General features: G+C 42.0%; 1 protein-coding gene across 3 annotated transcripts in view; it reads left to right on the top strand.

The window, feature by feature from the left end:
• The window catches only part of Dgk (diacyl glycerol kinase 1), a 67,090-nt gene extending 49,277 nt beyond the window's left edge, over nt 1–17,813 (top strand). Inside the window, exons 4-18 of one of the 3 annotated variants that reach the window (XM_076895977.1) lie at nt 5,068–5,202; nt 5,290–5,506; nt 7,692–7,853; nt 12,756–12,878; nt 13,269–13,318; nt 13,678–13,752; nt 13,997–14,234; nt 14,534–14,739; nt 14,850–15,023; nt 15,111–15,402; nt 15,481–15,605; nt 15,721–16,008; nt 16,082–16,283; nt 16,358–16,539; nt 16,609–17,813. In XM_076895977.1, coding sequence (XP_076752092.1) covers nt 5,068–5,202; nt 5,290–5,506; nt 7,692–7,853; nt 12,756–12,878; nt 13,269–13,318; nt 13,678–13,752; nt 13,997–14,234; nt 14,534–14,739; nt 14,850–15,023; nt 15,111–15,402; nt 15,481–15,605; nt 15,721–16,008; nt 16,082–16,283; nt 16,358–16,539; nt 16,609–16,698 — 2,559 coding nt within the window. In that variant the 3' untranslated portion in view covers nt 16,699–17,813. Of the gene's footprint in view, nt 1–5,067; nt 5,203–5,289; nt 5,507–7,691; nt 7,854–12,755; nt 12,879–13,268; nt 13,319–13,677; nt 13,753–13,996; nt 14,235–14,533; nt 14,740–14,849; nt 15,024–15,089; nt 15,403–15,480; nt 15,606–15,720; nt 16,009–16,081; nt 16,284–16,357; nt 16,540–16,608 lie in introns of all 3 variants that reach the window. The other 2 variants (XM_076895976.1, XM_076895978.1) reach the window with 2 other exon arrangements.
• The last annotated feature ends 2,458 nt before the right edge of the window (nt 17,814–20,271 follow it).

Here is a 20,271-nt window from a genome sequence, read left to right as displayed (position 1 = left end):
CAACCGGAGCAGCTCCCTTTCCCAGCCAGTAGTTTCCAATAGAATACACCAGCTACAAATGGCAGAGCAATGGTTCGAATGCGCCTTTAACCAGGGCATAAAGGATGCTCCTTAAAGCAAGGAAACGTGTGTAGCATATAATAGAAACTGTCGCAGACTCGTAAGGGTGAAAAGCTTATTATGTTTGAGCAGGGTGTGGATTCTCTTTATAAGAGGTTTAATTGAAACCAACCCACCCTCGCAACGCGGGCAACCTTTAAGGTCTCGTTATAACCAGGTACATGGACGATCGAGCTATTCCTGGCGCCTGAATTGTTGACACTGTGCTCCACCCCCCTATCGAATGATCGAGGTCTGCGTGGCCCCCGTGTATAAGACGTGCAAATACGTCCTCGGTTAGGCACGTTCCACACCATGCGTCCGGTGAATGAACATTTCTTCTCTCGCTTCCCTACGTTAATATTATCGAACTCGGATTAACAACCGGTCGCATCCGATTAACGAGGATATTTAAATAGACAACGGGCTGCTTTCCAAACGCGGTTCCAATTTGCTTGATTATATTTCAACATTTCCGCCTGCTTCGAGTTAACGACTTTCAAACTGACGCGATTCCACGCCGATGTGCTTAATAATATTAACTTCTCTACCCGGTTAGGAAACAGGTAGCACGGTACTAATTAGCTGCGGAAATTAATGGATTCTAATTTTGTCTGAATAGAAATAAAAAACGGGAACGCGAGTTAATGTAGCTAATTGAATTGCTGAATAGGGAAGAGATAACGTTCCAAAAATCAACCAATCATTCGTTTTATATGTCTGTCGCGACAAGATGTCAGACATTTTTTGTCGTTTATCAGCGGTGCCTCATTGGAAATCGCAACAGACTCCCGTAGAAGAGCCTAGAATCTCGTGGTTGGCCATTTTTCCTCATACACGGCCACGTCCTAACGGGGCAATGAGTCAATTTTACGAGGCTCGACGTGACATTTGAAAATATCCGACCATCCCCTCTCGTGATCCAACACTCTGTGAGTATCCTTTTCTCCTCTCTGACCTATATACCCGAGGCAGCCTTATCGGGGTTATGACGACCTCACGATGATGTCATCGGCCCACTGACGTCACGAGCACTCCCTTACGTGACCATTGAGAACGACCTCGTTTCTATCTTTCCTCAAACACTTCCCGTCCCGTCGCCTCGCCCTTCACGAGCACCACTGTCTCTTCCCAAAGCTTAATGGCCGTGTCCTGTCTCATTCATGCGGATATTCCTTCGACGAACGAGCGTGACCCACTTTCCGGGACATTCGTACGATCGTATATCGAGGATAACTCACGATACGGTCGATCCACGACCGCTGAAAGAATCTCCCCAACACAATTAAGCTCGATCATTTATTTTCTCACCTCTTGCCAACACTTCTGAGCTACGTGAATCGTTTAACACCTGCGACATTGTTTCCTGTAGTATTGGCTGAATTTGACAATATTTAGGATGGATTGTGCGAGATGAACTTTCAAAACGTTCTGGGTATCCTTGCTTCGAAGTATCGCCTCTGATTGGTTGCAGCCATCGTCTTGATGAAACTTTACCCGGCCGGTCCTCGGTTATGTTGTACATACAACTCTGGACGATGTCCAACCAAGTTGTGTGTAATGTTCTTTTTTCTTTTTTTTATCGATTTTACTATTCACGCGAGACAAGATAAATGAAGAATAGAATGGAAGAGGAACCAGTGACGTGTGAGAACGTACATAAAATTAAGAGGCGCTAGACCGGTGTCTGACCACATATTGTCCTTTTCCCCTTACGCTGTCGTATAAGGTCTTCCCTCATCTTCTTCATTTACAATATGAACTTTAACGCAAGGACTCTCGTAAAAACTCCTTTTAAAAGGTCATTGAAACGCTCTATACGATTCATGTACTGTTTTTACAAGGTTCCAACGCCATGTAGCGGCTAGCAGTATGGTACAATAGAAGACCTTTCGCTACAAACGGCTAGCACGGTTTAGGGTATGCGCAGCAATAAAGCCATTTTTGAGGAACCGTTTTAAACTTTTAACATTTTCCAGACATGCAGTAATTAACTTTCTCTAACGGCCTCGATGGCACATGCGGAAGCCATAAACCGGGGATTTCCGAAGGGCCCACTGCCCGAGGCCAGGCTACCCTTGGTCACCCGGCGCAGGTATTAGGCCCAGCGGAAATCTCGCTACATAACCAAATATGGTAACATACAAAGTAAGCCCCCACCAGAAACACCACCACTCTTCTCTAAGAAGGCGGTGGCTTAAGATAGGGAATATCCAATCAACAGGCGCGAGGTATGTAACGCGCCTACGAGGAAAATAGGAAAACTGCAAGACAGCAGTCTCCGCAGAGAATTCCTCGAAAAAACAAGAAATAAAAAAGCTCTTCAAAAGATTCTTGACTTTTACACTTTGTTCGTAACCTCCTGAACACGCATACATACTACACATACTCCTTCAGCCACAACAAACATTTCATCGTAAAAGTTGAGGTCTGTACAGTCTACAAACGCGTTCGACTGCAGTTGAATTCGAAAGTGCAAAGGGAACGAACTTTTCAGGCGCTCCTTTTATTACTCAAATTTCAACCGACTCGTTAAAGTCGCACGAGTCGCTTAAGAATGTTACGGAAAACATTCGCTGCTCACTTCGACTAACCAGCTAGCAAGCAAGTCGTAAACCCAAGCGCAATCGTTAGTTGCAGTTACGACAGGCTTCAATCAGCTGTTTTACTTGGAGATTCTAATCGAGCACGTTTACTGGATTGTCGCGTCGTTCGCGTCACAAAATGCTTCCATGGAATACGACTGCAACGATTACGTCCATGATATCTGTCAAGTAGTAAAGTCGAGCGCTCGTCGGACTAATTGTACCGCGCTTCGATTAATTCACGAGACGAGTATCAGAGGTGACCACAAAAAGACCCTAAAATCTATCATAACCCCCGGTTCTTCCATTCGTTAATGAATGCGTTATATACCGCGTAATGTAATTCCTTTACTCTTTACAGTTCCTGTCATTGTATTTAAAAGTTTCTCAGAGTCTTCAGAGCTATTCTCGGAATTGAATGTTTTCTTCCGGAACTTGAAGCAAAGCAAACACTTCCCTCGCATTTCCTCCCGTGTTAATCCTATTACGAAGTATACTTTCCAAGTAAACAATCGCCATAACACACGTGAATCCGTGGAGCGTATAAAACGATACGAGGCGTAAGGCGGTCGAAAGCTCGAATCTCAAGCTGTGGGGCATGCTTTGAGGCGGATTTTACAACGTGGTGAATTTTTACGCGGCTCTTTTCCTCCGACCGAAACGACGGCACGCGTACACGATTTCGACTTGGTCTATAGGGTAATAAAGTTGAAATTGCTTCTTTCGTGGTAATTCCGCGATTCGAGGCGGTCGTGTTGGGTTATCGGTCGCTCGCAACCAAGCAACTGCGCCCTTACGCTTTGTACCTAACTCTGGCTCGTCCTAAAGCTTTATCGCCCGTACCGCTCGAAGTTCGACGGGTACCAGGGATGAACACACGGGGTGGTGGAAACAGGAGAGGAAGATAGGGGTAACGGAAAAAAGAAAAGGTGAAAGGCAACGCCCTCCGTCCTTGGCGCGGGAACATCGATAAACGTCGCTCTCGAACGACTCTGTTCAAATAAAACGCGAAACTGGGTTGGTCGTTAGCGACTCGCAGCCAGCTTGTTTCCTCATTAACTTGCCGCGCAATTAGAAGGAGGCGACGACTTAGACGACCAACCGACTGTTCTCGCTTAAACGCCGCCCAGAGCTTTAATGCAATGCTACAAATGCTGATTGTTGTTTTGAATGAATTGCTTAACACGGCAGCGAGTAACTATTCCCTTGTCGGTGCAATTTGTACAAAACATTTTACGCGAGATGTACATAGGTAGGTACGCAATTTCGAAAGCGCGGAGAGTTGAATAGGGGTTGAAATTCTGTAGAGAGGTATCAGAACGCTTCTCATTATTAATATACATTTCTTAGTTAACTTCCCTTCAAAGTTATCTAAAAGGTATTCCTGATAACGAGTAGATATCGTGCAACAGAAAGCGTCAAAGGGACCATAATTAATCGTTTTTACGACAACCTTCATTATGTCTTAGCTGAAAGAAACACCTGGGGTTGGCTTTAATTGGTATTCATGACCAGAAGCTAATGAATGCTAATTAATTTCGCGCAAACATGCTTCGAGGTGCCTATCATAACTGATTATATTAAACATCAGCACGTTCGCGTGCATACAAAACCGTGCGCTACGAACAAAATGTCAATTAATTAACGACTACGAGAAAAACCTAACGAATCATATATATGCGTGCAGGTCTGAAGAAATTAATAAATACCTAAATTGGAGCAAATCTCCATTTCATATTAATTTGAAATATATTACAATATCCAGCTGTAACATGCCCAAACGATTTCCTCTAGGAGGTAGAATCTCATTTTGGCCCCAGAACACTGTGCCCTCTTTGTGTACGGAAAGCTTACGCGTTAACAAGATTTAGATCACCGCATAATCCGTGTACAATAGCTGCTGATTTAGTTCGGCCACTTCCGAGCAAACTGCTCAGCATTACCGATTACAAGGAGGTAACCATTTCCGTCATCGAGTCGACACGTTCTCCTTGAGCTTCGAAGAAATTTTTACGTTAAGTTACCATAAGTTTATTCGAAGTGGTAGTATAATCTATGCACTACCGTGTCGTTCCAATATTTTCGTTATTTATTCCATCAACGCGCGTTGTAAACTGCGACCGTGGTCCCAGGAGGCTTTCGAGAAGGGACTTCAGAAATGATGCGCTGATTAAATGAAGTACCATCGATCCAATTACGCAATAAACGGCTCGCAGTTTCAGATTCTCGTAAATAACCAACTTAAACCGTATTCCTCGTTGTTGATCGTCTCTTAGAGAAGGCTCGAGTTGTCGCGAATTACAATTGAATTACGGCAGCTGTGCTCATCGTCAGGAACGAATATTGAAAATGTTATGATCGACAATTAATACGCTTGTTCCAGGACATCGATTACGAGGGATTTCGGAAATTTCTGGACACCTATCTCGAAGTAACAACCCCGGACGAACTGTCGCGGCATCTTTTTCTCTCGTTCGTCAAGAGGACACCGCGTGGACTCGATGAGAAGACTTTTAAGGTACGCCTCGATGCACGATTTCGTAAAGGGTCCTCGAATTGCACAAGTATAGCTTGTTAGTGCGAGAAATGGTAATTTTTGCACCAGGAAATGGCCGTGTTATCGTCGACGAACGCCTGTGCGACCATTACGCCCCATGCAACATCCAGTAGCAACGTGAACAGCACTGGTTTACCTGGTGGAACGTCGACAGAGGGCCACGGAAGCTCTTCCTTGGCCGAGAAAATTCACGGTCTCACGGAAAAACTGCAGGCGTTGGGACATTACAGAACAGAAAGCGAAGCGTCCACTAGAGCACGCACAGGTAATTACAATTTGATTCTTAATTCCCAGTGAATTCGATCTAGAGAATCAGAGTAGTAGAAATTCCTGAAGGAACAGTAACTGGTACGCGATCGCTTGTTGGATGTGAGTAGTATAGGCATTTCGTGCACAGACGCGCGCAGTTAAAGATCGTAGAGGCCGAGTTCGTGCGTTTTTCAATTTTCTGAAGAGAGAGGAAGCTGTTATTGCCTTAATCACTCGTGGCAGTTTAATACTTGAAATGTTGACGAAGGAAAGGTCTATTTAGAATGTCCTTCAACGATAAATTTAGGTCTTTGATCAAGGTATTTACTGTGTAAACGCAATATGTAGGTACACGTAAACGCGCAGAATCATCTTTCATCGCCGCGAGTTTACAGCGACATTATGCAATATTAACTTCCTCTAACCCAGGGAGAAAGCACCGAAATATTCACACCGACTGGCTGTATCTCATAAAACACTGAAACAATTAACAATCAGTTGTGCGATCATTTTGATATCAAATTGCGTGCATAGTGTGATATCGAAAAACGAAACGTTATTAAACTTACGTTAAAAACGTGGGAATATTAATTTTTAATAGCGTTTAATTCATGGAAACGACTAATTTAATTAGTTCTTTATTCGATCAAATATTTCCATGAAAGCATTTTAATTTAGTAGATCGTTGGAATTCGGGCAAGCAAATATCTATGTTAATACATTCGTCGATATCACCGATACAACAAATTTAAACGCTATCGTTTTTTTTGACTCGACACATAGATCGACAATTGCTACGAGCAATGGCACATCGGCAGAACACAACCGTCACGTATCTTTCATTAATCTCATACAAGCTCAAATACCGTATGATGCATCGAGTAACCAAACGCTTCTGACAGTGTCATCCGTGAATGACGAGTGTAAATGCGAGGTTCGAAAACCGCGTCACAGAAAAAAATCGATCGATCGTTCGAAGTGGGTCACCGTGAATGATTACTGGTCTCATTCGGTGATTTTATCTCGCCACGAACCGTCGAGGGTGTCAGTTTTTTCATCCCCACGGCAGAAGTCTGCGTCAAAAGGGATCCCATTGTTCTGTAACGATAGATAGCGAATGGTAATCGAAGCGCTGTGGCTCCGAACAAAAAAAAAAAGAAATAGAGAAACGGAGAATCGCAGGGATACGGACGATATCGTTGAAACGAAGTTTTCTGGCCGTTCGCAGGCCCGATTCTTTGTGAAAATCGAGCGTAAACAAAAGAAAATAAAGTGGAGCGTCCGAGAAAAAGCAACAATCGATAGTTCGGCTCTTTCAACGGCCTGCGTACACGGTGAATCCTGGGAAACGAACTCTTACTTTGACGTAGCCTCCCTTTGATTATTGTTCTACAAATTACTTTGTGCGTGGGAAAGAAGGTTAATTAAAAGTTATGCGACGTATACGTGATACGTTCGTCCAGGACATTTTAGCGTCTCCCTTGGACTTTACAGAGAAATAGTACTAGAGGAAAGTTTAACTGTGTATTTGAATCTGCACGTTGTAAATAAAAAGCGAAAGGAATGTACGAAATGTGAGGAGAAATTGCGCAACGTAATGGTACATACGGAGGCGTTCGCTGCAAAGACTTGGAGCGTATAGGTACCCATCATAGTTATAACAGCGGAACAGCTAAGAATTTCCGTTCAAATTATTTTTCATGCTTCTTTTTCAGTGAACCGATCGCAAACAGAAATGCTTTCAGTCGCTCGAGAGAAACCGAAACGATCTCCTTTAGTTATCCCGCATAATTGTACGTAAATTATACGATCGAGAGTCGAGAGCCTGATCAGAGCCACTGGTCCGGTTCCAATCAGCAATGGACCAACGTTTAACGCGACATTATGGGACGATATTGGTAACTCCGTTCGCCTGTACGGCAAATGTTAGGTGTTTCGGGAAATTCAGCACGCAACGCCGGATGAACGCCGGGTGTCGATTTACCTCCGCTCGTGTATCTGATTGATCGTGATCGGAGTAGACAAAAGCGGGCGAGAAACACGATGAACCCCCGCGAGCGTCCATTAGACGTTGCTCTGCCAGCCAGTAAACCGAGAATCGGGCCCGCGGTAAATCAGAAAGCCTCCATCATCCGTACGCTCCGTCATCCGATCGCTTACTTGGCAATATCCTCTCTTGTGTTTCATCGGGGGGCTTCAAGGAAGCGTCCATCCAATATTTACGATACCGCACACCTCGTACAGCTGCAACGACGTGATCGAGAAGAAGAGCACGGACAGCAGCCCCAGCCACAGCCAAATGTCGCGGAATTCGTCCAGGAAGTCGAACAATTCGCTCCTCGTCAACAACGGGAAATTGGAAGGTAGGTGAAGCTCTCGGTGTTAACGACGGCTCGACGTCGACCAATTCGCACACTCCTCCCTATCGTTCAGTTTCTTTTCAATTGGGTTACGTTGGTTTGATGGACTGTTTCTCTTTACTATGTGTACGCGTGTATGTGTATGTATGTGTGCGCGCGCGCGAGTTTTTTCGCTGGCTAACGATCTGCAGTAGAACAGGTAAATAGAAGTCGGACAGCAGTTCAATTTACCTGGAATTCGCTACAATTTTTCTACTAAATTTCTCGAATAAATCAAGTCCTGTCGAACACTTTTTTTCACTCGGTCATTCTGTTCGGATTAACGTTATTCGTTTTACAACAGATTTTATGGTAGCTTGAAAATTTTATCCACCTTAGGGTTCGTAAAGTAGTACCATTTAATATGTGACGATAAAAATGATGTCCGTACTTGTGTATGACGACGCTATTAAAATTGATCTAAAAAGTAAGTAAGCGTCTTACACGTAAAGCAATGGTTTTTGACGTTATTTCGAGTAAAAGGAAAAGGAAATCAATAAACGTCTGATTCAGGGCAGAATGAAGAATAATTCCGCGACGATGGAATATCTGAAGTTAAACGACACGATATCACGGGATGATCGTAACATAACTCTCTGTTCATGATAGTCGTAGGATTCTTTACGATGAGTCGTGACATATAGGTCGGCAAACAAATCGATGCCATAAAAGCTAGCTGCCCGACACCGTAAAACTTGTAAGAATGTGTACGACTTAATGGACGTGTCCATGGCAGCTCGATGATATCTTAATCGATTCCTGTCTGTGCCAAGCACACGTACACAAGGTAGCGCAAAAACTCTTGACGCACGATGGACCGTATGGTACTTGGTAAAAAATTGTTTTCCTTGGAGGCTTACTTGCCGTACTCATCCGTAGCAAAGGAACTCCCAAAACTATCACTGTCCTCGATGAGAGGAATAGAGTTCAAAGAATTGGTCAAAAGTTTCTGTGGTGAATTTTAAAACAGATTACACGACCGTCCAAAAGTTTGGAATGACAAAAGAGTAACTTTAAGAAATATTAATTTAGCTGCCGATCAAATGCAACTTGCCCTTTCTAACAAAATTATATCCTAATCCTTCGTTAAAACCGTATCTTAGACCAGCCAGCAATAAATTTCTCCATGACACCGCGAGACGCCGCGATATTACCACCACTCGACTTTCGAATCGGAATTTCAATTTAAACGGTCGGATCTCCGGGGGTTAATTTCCATACTGATGGAATGGTATCTGGTCGAGGGAAGTTGTGTATCGTTAAGGTGGGCCGCGAAAACGTAGCAGCGGCTCGAAATTGTCGAAGGAAACGGTGAAACCGGATAGAGATGCGGAAATAAGGGCCGACTTCATTCCTTGAGCCATCGCTTATACATTACGTAGCTTACGTTTATACATTATCCATAACCAGTTGGTCTAGGAGTGAAAGCATTGTCTTGGTACAATCGAGAAAATGCGAATACGTAGACTTGTCTGATTCTTGAGAGAGAACGTTTGCTTGAAAACAAATATGGTGGAATGCAGATATATGCGTGTGCAATTTCGAAGCTGGACGATGTTGTGAACGCGTAATGCAAAGATGAAAGGATATGTCCGTCGAAGAGATTAGGTAATAGCGACAAAGGGTGACCTTTAATGCGTTCGGTTTCCGGAAATATTTAGCAGACTTAAACACGTGATTTTGACGAGATAGACTAAACTCTCGCTATTTCCTAGGTCTAAGAAATGCATAAATAGCCATTTTAAAACGACAGCTTGATCTCTACGAAATGTCACGGTGTAATCCGTGGTAAATTCAAGATTAGCTGTTTGCGGAGTTGATGCGGGTAAAAAGGGAACGACGAAAACTCAAAGGTGTTATTTTTGACACGTAAAAAGACTCGGGGGGATGCGACATCAAACGTTGATGTTTTTGCTCCGCCTCGTTTAAACGTTGTCACCTGGGCTGGTTGATCAAAAGGACCAGCCTCTTTTTAAAATCCATCCGAATAATATTATCATTATTAACGATTTATAACTGCGAATTATTTAGAAGACAAACCAGCTACGATTCCTCGTTTGTTGTTAGAAAAAAATTTGAGATCATTCTTTGCCATATCACATTATCCAAGTAAAATGCCAGTCGATTGGTATCGTCGCCACCCGTGATCCCTCCACAACTTTCTTTCTCGTCGTTCGATTGTCGCGCTACTAGCCAATGAGTTTGCGTGTTCCTTCGATCCCGAAAATAACACGAACCGGTATCATCTGGTATAAATAACGTCAAGCTTAGGGAGTACATTGCGACTCTTCCCACTTAACCTCCCTCGATACACTTTCTCAGTATCTGTCGAGTCACGCGTGAAGCAACAAGTGCTCGTACTCGTATTTCCTGCCGTACATATAATAATCGTCGATCCGCGATCGAGGGTTGTTCGACGCCAACCGTGGTTGAGGCTGGACGTCCTCCTGTCGATGACTTCCGTGTTCTCTGCCTGTAGAACTGTGTTGCTCGTTAACTATTGATCTTTGGCGAACACGCTCGAAAGATGGTACTGAAGAGTGATCGGATACGTTTATCGGATATACCTGGCGCGCTGCTTAAAGAAGGTGAGCGAAGACGATAGACTCGAGAAACGAAAATTGTGAATTATGTCGACGAGAAGAAAGCGGGGAAAGTTGGATACAACGAGATGGAATTTTGTGTAAAACATCCCGCGTTGTTTCAGCACGGTTGTTTATTTGAGTAGCGAATTTGCATACTCATAGTCATTTTTATAACCGGGATTATATTATACGGGTGTACTTCATCTTCTTTCACATTTAAATTACCTATAAATACATAAACATCCGCAGTGTACGGTCGTGAATTTTCACGTTGACACAGAATGCTACTTGCGTCGACGATACGCGCCCCGACTGGCCAATATTTCTCTGCAACAGAACAATCGAATCATCTGGACCCTTCATCAAACGAAAACGGGACACTATCGCTGAAGTGCAACCCTTTTTTTATTCGACGCGAACGAAAAACCGATCCAGCTAGGGTTCAGCTAGATTGCGAATTAATCGCCGCGAGAAACCATGCACGTGTTCGCTGGGGATGATTCTATTCATTCGGCGAAATGAAATATCACCGGAAGTAACGTCGAATAAGTTAGCCCCCGTCCGATTATTCATTACTCCACAATCGTCACGACAAAACAATCAATCGTGTCATCCGGTGGACATCGATGGTTTTCAATTAAATAAATTGTTTGCCGTGATCCTCTCGCCCGATGGGATAAAATTGCAGCAGCCTTTCCGAGTGCCAAATTCGTAGTTGAAAAAAAAAGAAGAATTAATCGTAGTGAACTATCACGTTTCGTTTCTCGTCTACGAATGTGTAAATTGCAAGTTTATAGTGCATTGCGTGGCGTACGCGAGTTCGTGATGACCTTATCAGACGGAGAGCTCGGAGGGTTTAATTGCACGCTTAACATCAATATTTGTCAAATATAGACACGTTGTTCTCGGTACCTACGGCTACACAGCCTGTCCAAAATCAACTGTTTGTGCATAGCCTTCGAAAATTACCTTCCTATTATGCCTCCTATCTGCCCCTTTTGATTGTCTCTGTCTACGATATTGCTGTCTTTGGAATGCGACATTGGAGCAGAAAAAGTTACCACGAAGGGTATCTTGAAAGAAGAAATAAATTCTACGAATAACGATTTCCATAATTTCATTAAAAGCAAAAGGAGAGATGAAAATGTAACAAATCAAGTTAATGGAGTACGTCGCGAGTTTTCATCGTCCGTTCGTGCGTCATTAGCGAATCGCCCCGAGACAGACAGACGGCGATGTGTCACGATTGTGATGTCGCGATGCAAGCAAAACTGGTCACAGGAAAGTAACAGAATAGTTGTTGAATTAGTTTCAACACTGTTACACGTACTAAAGATAAATCGGTCTCTTTCCACGATTGACCGACCGGGTTTATTTCCCTCGTGACCAGCCTCTTCCCCTTTTTTCTCCTCTCGTTCTCCTTAACGGATACATCTCAGGTGCCTGCCTATCTGGGGGCTCGTAAAATCACAAGGGGAAATTTCAGGGACAATACAAACGACGCAGAGTTTCGTTTCGTCTCCGATTCGGGACTATTTTTATCAGGACATAACAAACTAGTGTCGCGCGTGGTACTTGGTCAGATAACCGCATTCCACTTGCTTCATTGAATCATCCTGGGTGTTCCTATTGTCCTGAATCGTTTGCTCTAATGGAGCACCACTCCGGCGAAACTTGTTTTATTCAGGTGCAAACACTCTAGAAGATTCTCAAGCCAAGTAAATTACATTTTGTTACAACGTCGAAGAAAAATTGTTATTCGACGCGAAATTCGTCTATCAAGAGTGGACTGTGCACTTGCAAGGTTCGATCGTTATAATTAGAACGACACTCGCGTGCATGCATCGATATTTGCCTCCTAAATCCCTAAGGGAAGCAACAGGTCTCTTGTAGAGGCTCTTAGACGCGAATGACGAAAGCTGTTTCGTTGTAATCTAAAAATAACATCCGATAAAGCTTTCCTCTGACTCTAGCGTCTTCGTTGGAAAATAAGTTTGCAACTTTTCCTGGAAAACTAATCCGGGAAATTCGTACGAATGCAATAGTTTGCACAATAGTATTTAAACTGTCTAGTAGTGATTTACACGCCAAACTCCTGGAACGGTACCTTTCATTTTCGATTGCACTTGAATCCCCAACTGTATATTTAAAGTAAAAGCACAAATAAATCGAATAGAACAGTAGTATATAGACATTTGAGCAATCATAGGATGCGATATAACACGTCCAATCGATCGATGATTTCTAAACGGCAGATCGTCTGTTCTTCTTGAATTTGCAGAGATGAGACACCTCGTCAGAAAGCAGAGCACGATAGATGTCCACTCGGTTAAAGTCAGCCTGAAGGATATCGTGTGCTACCTTTCCCTCCTGGAGGCTGGCAGGCCAGAAGATAAATTAGAGTGTGAGTATCGTACCTTCCGTATCGATCAAAGCTAATTAAACACCGTGAAAACGAACCTCGGATATTTTCAATCTCTATCACGAGCATCTCTATCTATGCCATCAGTTTCACTTCTACTTGCTCATCTTATGAATCACAGCGACAAAAAGAAAACGTTTATTCGCGTCCCGATGCAAGTTTCACGAACGAATCGATATTAATTACGACCACGTTTCGGGCTTCTTAAACATTCAGATTAGCGTGTCCGACGCTAGTCGTTCCCTTCACGAGCTCGCCTCGCCAGCTGCACTTGCACACAGTGCACTTGAGGTAGCATATCCGCGACAACTTGTTGCACGCCAATTTCGACGCGCATTAATTCATTTGCCTTCCTCTCTCTTTTTTTTCCAGTCATGTTCCGGCTGTACGATACAGATGGAAACGGCGTTCTAGATACGAACGTGAGTAAAAAGAACAGGAATCAGGCTTTCACACTTTTTAGGCACGACTGAAATCACCGTCCCATTTTAATCGGCTCGTTTAGCTCCACCAAAGAGGGGAAAAAACAAAATTAAATCCAGTCAGAATTAATCTCGCGTGTAATTGAAATTTTCAAATCTGAACTGCTAAGTCTTGAATTATATTTTTGATTGAATATTCTCTGGCGTAATGCGTCTTTCGGGGATGTTATGAAAATTGGATTGATCGATTAATCGTACACATGTCTGTCAATGGTTCATTGTTCTGTCAGCGAAGTAAAATAGATCGATTCTAAAGCGCCTTATCTACCGGGTTTAATATCATTATCACGTGTCCCTAGGAGATGGACTGCATTGTCAATCAAATGATGAATGTTGCCGAGTATCTCGGATGGGACGTCTCGGAACTGAAACCGGTGAGTTGCATTATCATTGATATTCATCCTTATATACACGTTAGACTTTTTAAGAATATCGCGTAAATAACATCGTGGATTTCGAGTTTGCGATGAAAGATCTCCGAAAGTACTCCGCGGCACGAATAGAGGCAGTATCTTGTTTGCGGGGTAGATACATAAAATTCGGAGCATCTTTGTTTACATAACGAAGAGATGGGAAATTGATGAGCGATATCTAGATGTAAATCCACGGTATTTATAGATACTGCAAGACATGATGATAGAAATAGATTACGATGCTGACGGCACGGTGTCGCTGGAGGAGTGGAAAAGGGGTGGTCTCACGACGATCCCGTTGCTGGTGCTTTTGGGCTTGGATTCCCACGTGAAGGAGGACGGGAACCATCTCTGGAGGCTAAAACACTTCAGTAAACCCGCCTACTGCAATCTCTGTTTGAATATGTTGGTCGGTCTTGGGAAGAAGGGCCTTTGTTGTGTTTGTAAGTATCATCGGACTCTCTTTGACGTCGCGTCGTAGCGTTCTTCTTTCGCGCGTCTTTCACTAGAAAACATTTTCATCCGATAAGCCCCGTCTCTTTATACATTTTCTCCCGTTTACCCCTTTATAATCCACGGATGAAAGAGATGAAAGAGATGCAGTTTCATTGAGACTGTATCGTTTCCGATGTTTACCGAGCAAGGGGAAAAGAAGTAGCGCAACTCGACGCCTCGACTACCACTGATTCTTCTCATTTGCGTCGGGACGTGAAACAAACGAGCCGTTCTCTCTTTTCCGCAGTCTGCAAGTACACGGTCCATGAAAGATGCGTACAAAGAGCGCCAGCCTCTTGCATAGCCACCTACGTGAAAAGCAAGAAGACATCGCAGACGATGGCGCACCATTGGGTCGAGGGAAATTGTCACGGAAAATGCTCCAAGTGTAGGAAGACTATCAAAAGCTACAACGGAATCACCGGCTTACACTGCAGATGGTGTCAACTAACTGTAAATAACCTGTCCTTTATAAGTAACACCTCATTCCTTCTGTAAACGAAATCGAGGAGGACAACGGAATCTTTAGCAGAATTCTCAAGTATGTTTAAACAATGTTACAGTTACACAACAGATGCGCCTCGCAAGTCAGAACGGAATGTACGCTTGGCGAATACGCAGTCCATATCCTCCCGCCTACAGCGATCTGCCCGGTTGTCCTGGACAGACAAAGGTCGTTGTCCAGGGACAGTAAAAGGGGGAGCAAGCACGGTCAGGATACATCGACGGTTAGTTCGGTAAGTGCATCGGAATGAATGATTAAACATCGGCCAGATGCAATATCAAAGGAATTCTAAATGCAGGATGCAATATTCCATCGACAGGGTGGATTTCTGACGTCAGGTAGCACTACCAATCAGCAACCTGCTATGTCCTTTCAAATTACACCGCCACCAGGTACTGTTCCGTTACTAGTGTTCATTAATCCGAAATCGGGTGGCAGACAGGGTGAACGTATGCTGAGGAAGTTTCAATATATTTTGAACCCACGCCAAGTTCACAATCTGGCCATGGGCGGACCCATGCAAGGTTTGCAAATGTTCAAAGACGTGGAGAACTTTAAGGTGATCTGCTGCGGCGGTGATGGTACCGTTGGCTGGGTGTTAGAGACGATGGGTACGATTAATAATCCGATAGCTCAAATTCCGAAAGGTCGATTTGTTAAGCAACGTTTCGTTCCTTCGAACGTTTCAGATCGTGTTCAGTTCGAACATCAACCCGCTGTAGGCGTTATACCATTGGGTACGGGCAACGATCTGGCTAGGTGTTTGCGATGGGGCGGCGGTTACGAAGGAGAAGCTATTCACAAGGTTCTCAAAGTACGTAAGTGATCCTAACAACAAACCATTATTGTTGGGTACTTGAGGAGCTTAGAATCACACGTGTTTGCAAATTAAATAAACATTTAGTACTATCCTGTGAAATAACTTTTAGAAAATAGAGAAAGCGACGCCAGTGATGATGGACCGTTGGCAGATAGAAGTTAGTGATAAAAAAGACGAGAAGAAACCGAATCAAGACAGTATACCATATAATATCATCAACAATTACTTCTCGGTTGGCGTGGACGCAGCGATCTGCGTGAAGTTTCACATGGAAAGGGAGAAGAATCCCGAGAAGTTTAACAGCAGAATGAAAAACAAACTTTGGTACTTCGAATACGCTACCACAGAGCAATTCGCTGCCAGCTGTAAGAATCTGCACGAGGATCTAGAAATCATAGTACGTATAAAAATTGAAGATTTTGATTAAGTTTAAGTTATCCAGTCGTTCTGATTGCATTTTCCGTTCGTAGTGTGACGGAACTCCGTTGGATTTAGCACACGGACCTTCCCTCCAAGGTGTCGCGTTATTAAACATTCCTTTCACTCACGGGGGTTCCAATCTCTGGGGTGAACACCACACAAGACATCGTCTTGGCAAACGGAAGAAGCGACCTGACAAAGAACTCAGCACTAGTAGCTTTAATTCCGTAGATCTTACAGCCGCGATACAAGGCAAGTGGTTGATCGAGTTGTTTGATAAAGAAAATCGGAAACAGATAAAATAAAGGCAATCGATAAATTTACAGATATTGGGGACAATCTGATAGAGGTGATCGGTTTAGAGAATTGTTTGCATATGGGTCAAGTGAAAACAGGACTTCGTCACTCTGGTAGGAGATTGGCTCAATGCAGCAGCGTCACCATTACCACCACCAAGCGCTTTCCAATGCAAATCGATGGTGAACCATGGATGCAGGGTCCGTGCACTGTGAGTACATCAGCGATAATATTCTTTTAATACCATGCGCGGTGTAGCTCAATTGTCTTATCGTTTCAGATTCAAATAACGCATAAGAATCAAGTTCCAATGCTGATGGCGCCTCCGCCAGAAAAAGGTCGAGGATTCTTCCGTTTTTTAAAAAGGTGAACTTCGACATTACCAAAGGACGAAACTGAGCAATCGAAATAATACATCTCTGTTTCCAAATCAGGGCGTAGTTTCAAAATCGTTTCGCCTGTTCTATCTTCTGTCTTGTTTGATTTAAATGAAAAGAAGGTTGGAAACACATCAGTTCGGATTCTACACACGTAAAGTAGCTTCAGTGCTCGTCCGAGCGCGTGGAACGAGCTTCGACATAACTTAGGTATTCTTGTGTACAGTATTTTTGAGAATAATAACAGAAGCATCGTTCGTCTTAGAGTTAGAAGTCAGCGGTAGGCTCGTTGCTCATTCGCGTTCCGAAAATCTCGTTAAATTTTTAATCATTTTATATATCTATGGTGAGAAACTTTAGTTTTTCTCCTTTTGTCGTTTCTCAGACCCGCAGCATTGAGCCTACCGCTTTTAAATATACAAGTACAAGCCTGTACTGTCGCAACGCGCGCGTATTAATTATAACATATATATATACCGACACGGCGAATTGTACGGTATCATGCAAAAGAGAAAATTAATCTCGTATAGGTAACGTTATCTAGATAATATTAATGCTGACTTCTTTAATTATCGTTTTTCTCGTGTACAATACGTAAACGTATCGTAAGGAGGGATTTCGTTTTTTCGTAATATAAGCTATAGTCAAAAGAAAATCGAGGATTAACAGATCATATTCCTTCAAGGTATAATATTTATTATAAAATGAAGAGTATACAATTTAGTTTTATAAATATATAATTGATTAAACGTTGAATATATGTCTTTGTTATATGTTACTTTATATTCTATTTAGCGTCTTCTGATCTGTGTGTCCTCGATGAATCTTCCAACTGTTTACTTTTATAGAAAGAAGAGAAAAATTGATCGCGAACGGCCCATGGAACAATATTCAGACCGCTCCTCTTTTTTGCACGACTCCGTCCAACAATCAAGAAATCTACTTTCCCCTCTTAACGTTAGGGTTTTTGTACGGAAGCTTAGTCGTAACTGCTTAGACTATAAACCACGATCGATTGGTTAGATATTTATTTATTTATTTATTTATTCGTCCGATCCTATTTATTTATTCGACGATTTATTCGATATAATTTATTCGATCTCGAGCCTGAGCATATATATCGTAAGCATATCAGCAGAACATGACTATAAAATAAAGTTGTAAGTTTTTTAGTTGTTTCACTGTTTGTCTTTCGTATGAATCGTGTGATCAGAAGTTATGAAAATTATGCGTATAATTTCCATTTGACGCGTTGTAGCTTTTTAAATCGATACAATAGTTGTACGCTATTATTATGTAAGTAGTCGATTAAGCTTTTCTCTAATTTATTAGTTATTATCTTTTACACGTTGGCCACCTTCGATCGATAAATTAACAGAATTATCGCTTTTTTAATCGTACGCGTATTAACGCGCGACAGATTGTTAAGACATATAGAAGTGGATCACATATACTTAATATTGTATTGCTAGATTAAATAGAAGTCAGGCATAGGGAAGGGGAGTATACCGTATTACGAAGTTTAATCAAAATCGATTCAGCCAACGTGTTAAATATATCATAATGATCAGTATTGCGGTATGGAATTTACAGGATTTTTCGTAGGATTCTTCTACAAAAATATCAACACGTATTTTCTCATTCATCTGCACAAACGCTTTTCCATATTTTACAATCTTCACAGTCTCACGTCCACGAGCGCTTCGAGATATTGTGTTTTACCATTCACATTTTTTCCGTAGCTAATATTAGTAACCGCAGAAAGTTCTCTAAATGATTTTTCAAAAGCATTTTTCAAATCTTCCGTCCGATAAATAGAAGTAAATAATGATAGTTTGCATTTGATACAAGTTAACTAATTTTTTTTTTTCTTCAGTTATCTCGTCTCTCCATTTCTGAGTTACTCGTCGCTCCTATTCGTTTTGCATTATTACAAAGTGTCAATTTAGAAAAAAAAATCGGAAGAAGAAGAAAAAGTAGTAAATTTTCCATTTAACAGCCTGTCGAGTCTATTCGCACCACCCTCTTAATATACATATATCTACTTCGCTTTCGTATACATATATCATTCGTTTCACGCGTATCTCATGCTTTTGTATTGAAACTGTAACGAATAATGTACGACGCAGAGTATCATCCCGCAGGGACCATCACTTCGTCAAAAATCCATATAACAATATTAGATGATTTGGAAACTTTACTTTGTAACTCCGATAATCGTTAACTTTGCGTATCAAGTCTCGATACGGTACTTTTCTCTTTTTCTTCATTCTTCTAATATTCTACTCGTTTACGTTTGCAAACGAACATGGAATACGTATACAATAACCCAAGATGAATTTTCTTCTTAAAGTAGCATTATAATATATGCAAACGTTTGCGGGTCAATATTTTCAAGCATATACTTCTCGATCGTTTTATGTAGAGGAATTGACAAACGATTTCTTCGTCGCGCGAGCAGTGATCGCTTCTCCTTTTACAATTGTTATATACGCATACTTCCCTTAGCGGTTATACGATCGACTATAATGTGTATAGTTGCTCTCGTTAGACGAATCGAAATATTACGCTTACGTATAATGATACAACCATTAAGGTCTTAATCATTAAGTCGTTAATCATTAGTAGACTACGGATGTTTGTAGTCTCTCGGGTGTTTTAAATAGAGTACGAGAATAGGATACTTAATACAAATGACGTGCAACAATATACAATAAATCCGAAGTAAAATCCACGTTATAATATTCAGAGGGCGAACGCAAATCTCTATTTAAATTTCGTTACTTAAATTGCGTCTATAGGTATATAAATTTGCACAAATATCCGTAGCCTATTCATTAGCGAGAAGTTGAACGGAGGAGGTACATCAAAACTATCGATCCGGGGGAATCCTCTTTCCTAGGAGATGAAAATAGATATATCATCGTGCTCCTCCTGTCACGAATCTGTGAATACTATCAGCACAATAATTACGTATATTGTTTTTCTATTGGATTGGCGCAGTGTCTCAGTGTGCTTGTCATTGTATAACGTTTATGGTATGAAGAGAAGACCCAAAAATTTCAAAGGAGACGAATAAATAGGAGAAGAAAAGAAGTATACTCTCGTGCTCGGCAACGCGAGGAACAGTAAAACGACAAGACGAACAGAAATTAACTTTTTAACCCTTGACGCGAAACATCGATTTCTTCGCGAAGAAATACATACTTCTATTCTGATTTCTGATTCGTATACAATATATGCGATACAGGGTGATCCATTTTAAAGTATAAACCAACAGGATTCAAAGGGTAGAATGGGATATCAATAAACATTAAAGAATGACCTCGACACATTCAACTGACCTTGGAAACTTGTGCAACTCTTTTTGTATATCTTTAAATGAAACACTCTGTATATAATACAAAGTTAATACATATTAAGATTGACAATAGCGGACGTCAATTACTCCTTCTTTTTTTTACTAAGCGCGCTCCGTGACTCATAGTGGAACCAATAAGTTCAACGAACAAACTTGTTATTTTTAACGATGAAATAAAAATGTTTTGATGACCAAGAAAAGGGAG

This window comes from Xylocopa sonorina, chromosome 5 (assembly GCF_050948175.1).
Source record: "Xylocopa sonorina isolate GNS202 chromosome 5, iyXylSono1_principal, whole genome shotgun sequence".
NCBI classification, from domain to species: Eukaryota; Metazoa; Arthropoda; class Insecta; order Hymenoptera; family Apidae; genus Xylocopa; species Xylocopa sonorina.
Note: the sequence above shows the minus strand (reverse complement) of the source record. Positions and strands in the feature narration are given on the sequence as shown.